Source organism: Melospiza melodia, chromosome 7 (genome assembly GCF_035770615.1).
Source record: "Melospiza melodia melodia isolate bMelMel2 chromosome 7, bMelMel2.pri, whole genome shotgun sequence".
In the NCBI taxonomy this organism is placed as follows: Eukaryota; Metazoa; Chordata; class Aves; order Passeriformes; family Passerellidae; genus Melospiza; species Melospiza melodia.
Genome location: NC_086200.1, coordinates 25730941 through 25743237, shown reverse-complemented (window position 1 = coordinate 25743237; position 12297 = coordinate 25730941). Strand labels below are relative to the sequence as shown.

The 12297-nt window shown below is 46.4% G+C and overlaps 1 protein-coding gene across 3 annotated transcripts in view; it reads left to right on the top strand.

The window, feature by feature from the left end:
- Window positions 1-1246: 1246 nt before the first annotated feature.
- RANBP3 (RAN binding protein 3) overlaps window positions 1247-12297 on the top strand; it is a 56687-nt gene continuing 45636 nt past the window's right edge. For all 3 annotated transcript variants that reach the window (XM_063160745.1, XM_063160744.1, XM_063160743.1), the window contains exon 1: window positions 1247-1335. In XM_063160745.1, the coding sequence (XP_063016815.1) occupies window positions 1314-1335 (22 nt within the window). In that variant the 5' untranslated portion in view covers window positions 1247-1313. The remainder of the gene's footprint in view (window positions 1336-12297) is intronic.

The following is a 12297-nucleotide window of genomic DNA, read 5'->3' as shown; positions in this document are numbered from 1 at the left end:
TTCTGCCCTCTACCCCGCTCAGGTGAGATCCCACCTGCAGAGCTGCTTCCAGCCCTGGGGAACAACAACAGGAGGATGTGGAGCTGCTGAAGCAAGTCCAGAGGAGGCCACAGAGATGCTCCAAGGGCTGGAGCCCCTCTGCTCTGGGAACAGGCAGGGAGAGCTGGGGGTGTTTAGCCTGAAAAAGACAAGGCTGAGGAGAGACCTTAGAGCCTGGTCCAGTAACTTAAGTGGCTTCAAGAAAGCTGGAGAGACTTTGGACAGGAATCTAGAATGACAGGACAACGGGGAATGGCTTCTCACTGCAAGAGGGCAGGGTTAGGTGGGATATTGCCAAGAAATTCTTGGCTGGTAGACCAGTGAAGCCCTGGCACAGCCGGCCCAGAGATGTGGCTGACCCATCCCTGGGTGTTCAAGGTCAGGTTGGATGTGGTGTGGAGCTACCTGGTCTAGAGAAAGGTGTCCCTGTCTATGGAAATTAGGGGAATGAGATGGACTTTAAGGTTCCTTGGAAGTCAAATCCTTCTGTGATTACTCTGGTGGGGTTGGTTGGTTTTTTTTGGTTTTTTTTTTTTTTTTTTTTTTTGTTTTTTTTTTTTTTTGTTTTTAATTAGTGCCATTCATTTATTTGTAAAAAGTTTTGTCCATTTTGCTGTTATATTCCTGATGGGCAATTCTCCTAGCAGGTAAACCAGATGGTTTCATTTCATGATACTTGCAAAAGCAATCAGGAGCCTGGCCTTTGGATTCTGCCTTACGCTAGTGTGATAGCTTGTGAGGGATGCAGTCAAATGAAGGGCACTGTGCATGCTGCTGTTAAATGAACCTTGAAGCAATCACTAGGGGTAAGATGAAAATCATTAATTGCTAATTCCTACGCCCTATGCCAGCTGCTGTTGAGCGCAGGACGTGGCACCAGGAGCAGCTCATGGCCTGCCCGCCTGGGCTCCGCAGCCGCGGGAAGCGCAGACGGCAAGGCCGCGCACGGGACGGAGACGCGCGAGCAACTGGCCCCGCTCCGACCGCCGCGGTACATACGGTGCGCGGGCAGCAGGGAGCGATCGGGCCAACGGGGGCCCCATAACGAGTCGGCCCGCGGGGACGCTGCCCAGACCGGCTGCCCGGAGCTGCAGAACCGACTGAGAACCGACGGGGCACCGCGCAGAGCCCCCGGCTCCGCTAGGGACGGCTCCGCGCACGCGCAGCGCCCTCCCGTAGCGGCCGTAAATCGGAGCGTGCGCGCCGCGCGGGGCCCGCGGTGAGCGGTGTCGTCCGGCCGCGCGATGCATTGTGGGCGCGGCTGAGGAAGTAAAATGGCGGACCTGGCGAACGAAGGTAGGCGGGAGTTGCAGGTGTCGCTGCTCTGGCCCACAGCGGCTCTGCGCCGCCGTGAGCCTAGTCTAGCCCGGCTCGGCCTGGCCCTGCGATTCACGTTCAGGGGCCAGTTCGGGAGCGCCACCTCCCCGCGGCCGTCCCGGTCCTAGTGGGGCGAGCGGCCGGACAAAGGGAGCGCCTTGGTCGGGCCACCGCGCTGTCCGCGAGGCGCGGGCGGACGAAGCCAGGCTGGGGCCTTCGTCCTTAGGTGCCTCCCGCGGGTTGGTGGCTCTGGGTTCGCGATGCGGCGATTCCCGAAGGCCGGTGTCCTGGGGCCGGTGCTCTCTGGAGGCGGACAGTGGGCCCGGCGTTGGGCATGGCCCCCGGAGCGCGGTAGCGAGCGCTGTGTCTTGGCCCCGGCTCTGAGCCGCTTTGTGCCCCGCCTTGTCCACTTGCCTTTTGAAGTTATTGTCCACTGCTTTCGTATTACTGTAAATCTTTCCTTTGCTTACACTCATGTTAACACTTTGTTTAGTTCAAGGATTAATTGAAGGCCTATATAAAACAAGGCAGGGTATCCTAGTAGATGCATTGTATTTTTTGGAGCTGAAAACATCAGAGGTGGGCTAGTAAAGTGGCTTCCATTTTTTCTGAAGAGCATTAGAAGAACCTGGGCTGCAATACTGCAGTATTTGGGTATTCTGCCCCAAGGTGTGTACGGTGGTGTTTTAAGTGGCAGTGGGTATCTGTATTTTGCCTTTAGGAATGACATATGTCTCTCAGTGTTTTGGCAAAAGCCAGTTTGCCTAGCTGTCTCTGTTGTATCTCATCATTCCTCTCAGCTAATGGAACAGGAAAAGAAATGCCCAGCAGGAGGTGAATGAAAATGTATGTGAGGCCCCTTCTTTCAGGACTGTTTCTTACTTTGGAACTCAGTGTTAATTATTGTTCTCATATTAGCGTTAAACAACAGGAAGCAAATAAATGTTGTAGGTGCAGCCTTTGAAGATGAAGCCTACAAACAGCTAAAAATACAATTACACTTAAGTTAACAAATCCTGTGATGTGGCATGGCTTGGGCTGTTGGTTTCCAGACTCAAGGTGAGTTGTCAGTGCCTGAGTAGGCATGATAAATGGTCTCAAGAATAGTAGTAGCCAAATCTGTAATGACTATTTGTGAAAAACTTAACATCAGTGCTTAATTTGTATACTGCCATTATAATGACCTTATAATAAATTTTAATGGGTTCTTTTGTTCTCTTAAAATGAGAAGCTTGGCAGTAGCTATCTTAAGTCACGCAATTCCCTCACTTTACCTCCCCTTTCTGCTGGGGAGCATTAAGCTCAACAGTTTACCAATATTTATTACATCTTTTGATGATGACTTGTCATATGTTTCTATCTCTACTTTTTCTGCAGGGTCTTGTAGACTGTCTAGGATGGCAAGGGGGAGTTTGATCCCATCTTTGTGCTCCTTTCCTGCCTCCAGAGACTTGCCTCACCTGTAAACCTCTTTAGTTTATACTCGCCTGTCTTTCCAGAGTTGTCATCTGTTGCTGTCATTCAATTGTCATTCAATTTCTTCTTGCAATAAGAATGTGATACAGTCTTTCCTCAGATGAAGTAAGATAAGCTTACTTTGGAACTGTTGTCTCCTCATTCTAATATCATTGTCTGTTGCTAGTTTTGTTCCTTTCAGTGCCATTTTTGAGGTGTGTGTTCTTTGCATAACAGTGGAAGTACATGCACTTCCTGGAATTAGCATCTTTCTGCTGAAACTCGGAGAATTCTGTAGTCTTTCTACTTGGCTTATTTGCAGTCTCTGTCATGGCAAGGATCTTCTCAGGTGACTGTTTTATCCTCATTCTTCAACACATTCTTCAACAAGTTTTATTTTTCCATTGTTTCGGTGAATGCTTTACTTTCTTGTGCTCAGGTATTTTAATCTAAATATGTGAAGTAAGTATTGTGGTACCGATAATGTTCATGTTCACAAAAAAGTGTGATTACAGCGAAGTTCTTAATGTTCCTGAATCTTGATTGATCTGTACAACAGTGCTGTCTCAGTCATACTTTGTTCTTAGGTGTGAACTAATTATTCTTTGACACACAGTCGACACAAGTACCTAGAATGAGGTTTCAGTCATTCTTGCGGACTGGTTTTGTTTGGTGTGTTTAAATAGCCCAGTGGACAGACAGCTTTTACTGTCTGTTCATGCAAGTGAAACTCAAGATTTTTACCTGTTTGATTACTGCAGCAAACCTTTTCCTGGCCTTGAAAAGTGCTGAGATTTGTGTGGCTTGTGTCCTCTCATCTTACTAATATAAAGCTCTTCTAACCTGTAACTTTTACCATGACACCCATCTTTAAATTCATTGATTGATGTTTCTGATTCCAACAGTATATTAGGTACCTTTACCTTCTAGGTTCTGATATCTCTCTTAAACTATTGAATGTCTTAAATCACTGCTGAGCTGTCAGTACTGCCTCCAAGTAACCATTCTACCAATGTCCTTTGTAACTTCGAACTATTTTTAATGGATGATCTTTCTGATGCGTTTTTTTCAAAGCTACAAGCATTCTCTCTAATAATTACTTCATTTTTTTGTCATTCTTATTGTTCCTCAAATAGTTTTCATCCACTTGTCTTTGCTTCGTTTCTAGTGAGTTGGTGAAACTGCTCCCCTGCCTCTTTATATTGGAGTGATGACCAACTGTATCTTGACAAGAGAAGGTTATTGGTTTAAGGGGGTCCTCTACTGCACAGAAGGGGGCTGAAAGATGACATAGTCCTAGTGACACTTTCTGAAGAAGTTTATACTGTGAAGTTTCCTAGGAGCAGATCCTGGTCTTGGCATTGCCTGTCATGGTGGGAGATGAGTTGATAAATGTGGAGCTAATGAAGAGGAGGAGAGAGTAGCTTCTCTGTAGCTCTGTGAAGTTTGATCGACTTTGCTGCAAAGATTTAGTGACATGGTAATAAAGGTTTTGGGACTGTCATTGTGAGGGTGATAATTGAAAAGCAGGGGTTTAGTCTGGTAAGCACAATTGTTATTGGTACTATTGTATTAAGTAGTTACTGAATGTTCTTAGAAACTTTCTTTGGAGTCTTTGGTACTTCACTGCCACATGTGTGAAGTGTCAGTTTTCAGACAATCCAGCTAGAATACCAAAGAGAACTAGCACCTTCCTGTTGGTCCTATATATTTATGGGAACTGGAATGCTTTTCTCATTAACTTGTGGCTAAAACTTAACTAGTAATTTGCTTGTCTATAACTTACTGCTGAAGCTGCATTTTTAAGACAACAGACTTCCCTTGTGTGGGGAATGAATTACTTAATCTTCTCAGTGGCTGAAAGGTGATACAGATTTTTCTCAGGGCTAAAATTTGATGGATGTGTTAACATTTTCCTTTCAGGAGGTGTCTGCAACTTACTTGGCTTTATGAAATTGCTGAGTATACAGTTCAAAATCATAACATGTTTACTGTATGTAACTGCCTTTAATTAATTAGAGGCTAGAGAGTGGTGGTGCAGGAAGGGACCTGGGGGTTCTGGCTGATGGCAGGTTGGATCTGAGTCAGCAGTGCCCTGGAGCCAGGAGGGCCAACCGTGTCCTTAGGGGCATCAGGCCAGCTGAGTGAGGGAGGGGATTGTGTCTCTCTGCTCTGCGCTGGAGCAGCCTCACCTTGAGTTCTGGGGGCAGTTTTGGGCACCACAGTATAAAAAAGACATTGAGCTAGTAGAGGAGTGTCCAAAGAAGGGCCACAAGGATGGGGAAGGGTCTAGAGGGGAAGGTGTATGAGGAGCTGCTGAGGGCACTCTGTTTGTTCAGCCTGGAGGAGACTGAGGGCAGACCTCAATGCAGTCTTCAGCCTCCTCATGAGAGGCAGGTACCAGTCTGTACACTCTCATGACCAACGAGAGAGCCTGAGGAAGCAGCATGGAGCTGAGTCAGGGGAGGTTTAGCTTGGGTACCAGGAAAAGGTTTTTCCACCCAGAGGCACGTTGAGCATATAAAGCTTCTCAGGGCAGTGGTCACAGCACCAAGCCTGAGTTCAAGAAGTGTTTGGACAATGCTCTATCATATGGTGGCCTTTTTGGGGTGCCCTGTTGTCCCGGTTTAGGGCAAATTTGGGAGAAAACCACCAAAGGGTTCCTCTAGAAAGCAGATTCAAGCGGCCCCTCCCCCAACTGGTTTATGAAAGTATTTCCTTGGAGGAAAGTAGAAAAAACCCTGCTTATTTAACAGGCAAAGAATTCACCAGCACAAAAACTGAGCAATATTAAACAGTAAAACCTCTTGCCACTCTGAAGCGATGACAAACTCAGAAAGTCCCCTTTGTGGGCTGTAGCTTGGCTCACTCAGTCTCCTATCATTCCTCTGGTGATGGAAATGCTGCGGCGCAGACCCTGGTGGGCCACAGGTGTGAGCTGCTGGTGCTCTTCTGGGTGTTCAGTCCAGAGCAGGTTTAAACAGTTCCAGGAAAAAGAAAAACCACGGTCCAGTGAATTTGCCTCAGCGAGCTAAAAACTGACTAAAAGCAAAGGAGAGCTCTGTCCGTGCTGCAGACAACACAGTCCAGGAGAAGGATGTAGGGGAGCAAGTGCAATTTCTGATAACAAACTCTGTGTTTCTTCTCTCCCCTGCTTTGCTCTTGGAACCAGTCTCAATGGTGCAGAATTTATTTCTGGGCTAAACAGACTAATAGGGATACAAGCATCATTAAGTCACCTCTGGACATTTCACCCCTTATCCCCGTATCGTCAGCTTACTACCAAAGCTAATCTATATTCTAACTCAACACATACGTTTATATACACAGTACACAGCTATATACAATGACAGTGACATTCAGCAGACAGTGATATTTACTCCTAGTTCTCACCCAACAGTCAGATCTCCTTGAGGTACGTGTCGTGTTGTTCCATCTTTTTGCATTATCTACCGTGTGAAACCTGGTCCCTGAGCAAAGACAATCCCACAAATGGGTTTCTCTGTACTCAAGGCAGAATTCATCCAAACTGTCTTTCCTAATAAACCTCTGACATGTGCCCCTGGGACTTTGTCTACTGTATGCAAGGGCAGAGGTTCAGATTGGATAGGGCCTGCTTGGTTAATGAAGCCTCAGGTGTTAACTAACCAGGTGGCTTTTGCTAGATGCTGCTCCCAGTTTTTGAAAGATCCCACACCCAATGCTTTCAAGGTGGTTTTTAAAAGTCCATTGTACTTCTCCACTTTGCCTGCAGCTGGTGCATGGTAGGGGATATGGTACACCCACTCAATGCCATGTTCCCTTGCCCAGGTGTTGATAAGGCTGTTCTTGAAATGAGTCCCCTTGTCTGACTCAATCCTCTCAGGGGTACCATGCCTCCACAGGACTGGCTTTTCAAGGCCCAGGATGGTGTTCCGGGCTGTAGCATGAGACACAGGGTAGGTTTCCAACCATCCAGTGGTGGCTCCTACCACTGTGAGCACCTAGTGCTTGCCCTGGCGTGTCTGGGGCAGTGTGATGGAGTCAGTCTGCCAGGCCTCCCCATACTTGTACTTGGACCATCACCCACGATACCAGGGGCTTCACTCCTTTGGCCTGTTTGATGGCAGCACACATCTCACAGTTGTGGATAACCTGAGCAATACTGTCCATGGTTAGATCCACCCCTTGGTCTCATGCCCACTTATAGGTGGCATCTCTGCCCTGATGACTTGAAGCATCATGAGCCCATTGAGCTAGGAACAACTCCCCCTTGTGCTGCCAATCTAAGTCTATCTTTGACACCTCTGTCTTTGCAGCCTGGTCTATGTGCTGATTGTTTTGGTGCTCCTCATTAGCTCGACTCTTGGGGATATGGGATATAACTGATTTTCACAGTTAGTTTCTCTCTCCTGGTAGCAATGTCTTTCCACTCTTCACCCACCCAAATTGGTTTTCACTTACGCTGCCAATTAGCCTTTTTCCACCTTTCCAGCCAAACCCACAGAGCACTGGTTGCCATCCAGTGTAGAGGTAGAGCTTTGGCCACTTCTCAAATTTCAGCAATGTCCAGGGCCAGTTGAGCAGCTTTGAGTTCAGCAAGTTGACTTGATCCACTTCTCCTTCAGTAGCTTCTGCAGGCTGTTGTGTTGGGCTCTATCCGCTGCTTTCTGCTTTTGTTTCATCCCTACAATGCAACAAGAACCATCAGTAAAAAGAACGTAACGTGTTCCTTCTACTGGCAATTGGTTGTATGGTGGAGCTTCTTCAGCACGTGAAACTTGCTCTTGTTCTTCTTTGTCAGTGACACCAAAGTTTTCACCTTCAGGCCAATTTGTAATTATCTCCAAAATCACAGGGCTATTCAGTTTTCCTGTATGGGTGTGCTGTGTGATGAGAGCAATTCACTTGCTCCGTGTGACATGGTGGGTAAGAGGGAACCTTTGCTGTGAACACCCAACCCAACACCGCTAGTCAGGATGCCAGGAGGAGTTGTGCTTCAGTGCCAGTCACCTCTGAGGCAGCCTGGACTCCTTCATAGGCTGCTGAAATTTCTTTCTCTGTTGGCTTCAGACCCTCTGTAGCTTCGACTCCAAAATCCTAGTGATTGACCTCGAGTCTCACCAGGCATCTTCTGCCAAAGGCTCCAGGACAGACCATGGCCCCTGGCTGCAGAGTAGTGCACGTTCTTCACCTTTCTGGTCCTGTCCTGACTGGGCCGAGGGTTACCTCATGAGCAATCTCCTGTTTGATCTTGGCAAAGGCTTGTTGCTGCTCAGGGCCCCACTGGAATTTGTTCTTCTTGTGGTTGACCAGGTAGAGAGGGTCACAATCTGGCTGTACTCAGAAATGTGCATTCTCCAAAAACCTATGGCGCCTGGGAAAGCTTATGTTTCCTTCTTGCTGCTTGTTGGAGACATCGCAGTGATCTTGTTGATGATCTCAGTGGGAATCTGACACCGTCCATCTTGCCACTTTACCCCCAGGAACTGGATCACTTGAGCAGGTTCCTTGACTTTGCTCTTCTTGATGGTAAAACCAGCTTTCAGGAGAATCTGGATGATTTTCTCTCCTTTCTCAAGCATTTCTGCTGCTGTGTTCACACACACAATGATATCATTGATGTACTGCAGCAGTTCTGGAGCCTCACTCTTTTTCCAGTGTTCAGTCGCCCCAGGACACCTTTGCAGGGCCAGGAGTTGGACTCAGTGTTCCTAATGAGTCCCTTGCAACTCAGCATATTTTATGATTTTATGAAAACACAGAAGGTGAGCAAACTGAAGTAGTTCCTTTTAGACTCTTCAGTATAATTTCTTTACCGGACTTGTAGGATGCTGACATTGCTTCTGTGCTGTTTTGGTGTTGGGGGCGAGGGGTTGGGGGTTGCCCTGATTGTTTATGCTACTTGTCTTATGGTCGCTTTTGGATAGAGGAAGATCTGCTGTTACTTTGAGAGAAAATGTGTCATTCACCATTGACTGTCTGCAGACTCTAGAAACAAGATTTTTTTCCCTATGGTGACTTCAGATGGATTAGTGGGTACAAAGTTAGGCTGAGTGACATGCCCAAATAATTCACATCCAGACACCATAAAGAGCTATTTAATTGACAAGACAGGGCTATCTAAATGCTTTAATGCTTCTTGTGAACACTTTTTTGAATTCTTTGTATATATTTTATCTACATTACTAAATAGTTGCCCTCCCTCATGGCTTTTCTCTCTGATATGAAAATAAGCTACTTTTTTTCTTTTCTGACTTGTAACATTTGCAAAAGTATCTCTTTTCACCATGTCAGTTCTATTCACATGACATCTCTTGTGAAGATTGGCCATAAATTATCCAGTTGTGTTTCTTGTTTCTGTCATGGCTGGATTTTGCTTGTGGAGGTCTTTCTGCAGATAAGCTCTTAGTGGCAGCTTGCTCTTTGTTTTGAGTCTGTTGTTGGCTATTGGAAGAGAATCTTGTGTTATCAACACCTTTTGAATTTTTTTAATGCTGCAAGTCATCTATATCTCTTCATATGTTACATTTAGCATGATTATTCTGCTCTTTGTAATGTAAATGGTGAAAAAAATTCCCAAGAACATTTTTTTTGTGGCCTGCAATGTTCCAATAAGCATAATTAAACCTAAGTTTGAACTTTTATTTTCTTGACTTTTAGATAAGTGTTTCACAAGTGACAAATTACCACTATGACTATTTTAAGTCAGGTAACAGTCTAATTGCTGTTCTTTTTAACTCTTGTTTGTGATTCACAGGTACACTTTTTCTCTCAGGTGATATATTGCAAAGAGTTACAGTTGGAGTAGCTATTCCCAACTTGTATGCTTCTGGTGTTGAAGAATGCTTCTTGAAATTGAAGCATGGGCTTGCTTGCCAAGAATTTGCTCTGTAGATTTTTTTTTTCCCTCCCTCATGTAGTTTTCCATGTCATCAGGCACTATTCCATTTCTAAATGTAATTTGGAGTAAATTTAAAAAGAAAAAGCATTTGAAACATTGTAATTCTTAGCTTTAAAAATAAATTCTTGTCTTAATAATGTGGCTACAGCAGATCTGGTGAGGTCTGGAAAGTTATTTTCATGCATGGTTCCCTCTAAAATTTAAAGATTAACCTGAATTGTCAAGACATTTGGTGATCTGGGTTGCATATGCTGTGAGGAGACTGGGCGTGTTCAGCAAGGAAAGAAGTCTTCAGAGAGGCACATCTGGAGCTCGTCCAGGTCTGTGAGGAAGTTGTTAGAGAGACAGACCCAGGCCCATCAGAGTGGTGTATGTTGAAAGAAAAAAGACAAAACGTGAGAGGTGGAATAAGATGTTCAGACTGGAAACAGGGGAAAGGTTGGGTTTTTGTGGTGGTGGTAGGTTTTTTTCACCATAGGTACAGTCAAGCAGTAGAGAAGAGATTACCCTGGGAGGCGGCTCAGTCTCTGTCCTTGGATGTTAAGACCAGACTGAATAACCTGATTAACCTGGCCTGACATCATAATTGACCTAATTCAAGCAGGAGATTGGACTAGAGACCTCCAACCTGATTTATCCTTATGGTAGAGGCAAAATAGGCTCAGCAGTGAAGAAAATGACTGCTTTTTTGGCCCTTGTCACTGCTGTGCCATGAGATATACTCTGTGAGCCTGAGAACTCTACGGAGATACCCACTCCTGCTGGTGTTTATTTCTATTTTCATAAAAATCCATAGTTTGGGTTGGAAGAGACCTTTGAAGACATCTCCCCCTCCCCCCATCCCCATTGTTCACGGACACCTTCCACTACACCAGATTGCTCCAGACCTCATCCAGTCTGGCCTTGAATGTTGCCAGGGTTGCCATCCACAGGTCCATGAAGCAACCTGTGCCAGGGCCTCACCACCATTGCCGTAAAAAAATTTTTCCTTATATCTCATCTAAATTTACCTTCTGTCAGTTTGAAGCCATTCCTCCTTATCCGGAGTCCCTCTACTGTGGAGCGCCTTTAGGTTCTGGACCAGGCTCTAAGGTCTCTCCAGAGCAGGCTAAACACCCCCAGCTCTCCCTGCCTGTTCCCAGAGCAGAGGGGCTCCAGCCCTTGGAGCATCTCTGTGGCCTCCTCTGGACTTGCTTCAGCAGCTCCACATCCTCCTGTTGTTGTTCCCCAGGGCTGGAAGCTGCTCTGCAGGTGGGATCTCACCTGAGCGGGGTAGAGGGCAGAATCCCCTCCTGCCCATGCTGGGCAATGAGGCCAGCACAGGGTGGGTTTCTGTGTGCCAGTGCCTGTGGCTGGGGCATGTTGAGCTTCTTATCCACCTGCACCCACAAGTCCTTCTCCCCAGGCCTTTTCTCAGTCCTTTCTCCCCTCAGCCTGTGTTTGTTCTTGGGACTGCCCTGACACGTGCAGGAGTTGCACTTGGCCTTGTAGAAGTTCATATGGTTTACATAGTGTCACCTCTCCAGCCTGTCCAGATGGCATTCCTTCCCTCCAGCATATCAGCTGCACCACGCAACTTGGTGTCATTGACAGACTTCCTGGGTGCCCTCAATCCCACTGTTCATGTCACCCAAATAGATATTAAGCAGTGCTGGTCCCAGACTTGGTATCCACTTGGACATCGAACTGTTGACTGCAAGTCTGAGTGCAGCCACCAGCAAATTCCTTATCCAGGGAGAGGTCCATCTGTCCAATTTAGAGACAAGGGATCTCCTTCAGGACAGTGTCAAACATTTTGCACAAGTCTAGGCAGACTGTCAATTGTTCTTCCCTTGTCCACCAACACTGTAAGACAATCATAGAACCAAATTTGTCTGGTGTGGTTTGCTTTACGTGATGCCATGTTGACTCTGCAATCACTGCCTTATTTTCCATGTGCCTTAGCAGAGTTCCCAGGTGGAGGGTCATGGTGTCTGCTCTATGATCTTGCCAGGTGCAGAAGTGAGGTTTCCCAGCCTGTAGTGCCCCAAGCCTGCCTTTTCTTCCTTTTTGGAAATGGGGGTTATGTTTCCCCTTTTCCAGTCACTGGGAACTTCCTCAGATGGCCACAACTTCTCAATGAATGGAGAATGGCTTGGCCGCTTCCTGTGACAGTTCCCTTAGGACTCATTGGATGCATTTCATCAGTTCCCATGGACTTGTGCACCTTCACCTTCCTTAGATGGTCTCAATCCTATAGCACGTGGTCCTTCATTCTGCCAGTCCCTGCTGCTTTCCCCTTTTATAACTTGGTTTGGAGCACTTCTTGGTGAAGATGGAGTCAGAAACATCGAGTACCTCAATATCCATGGAAACCAGGTCTCCTGTTTCTTGCTGGAGAGGGCCCACGTTTTCCCCAGCCTTTCTCTTATCACCAATGTGCCTACAGAAGCTTCTTGCTGCCCTTGACCCCTTGGATTTTTTTTCAATGAGTCATTTCATGCTGCAATAAAGGTCTGACACTTTGTGGCTGCTAGAGGTGCATCATGTGAGTGAATGTTTTGTTTAGCTGTGGGAAATATGGTTGACAAGGGAGAGTTTGCTGCAGCTACTAGTGGTCACGT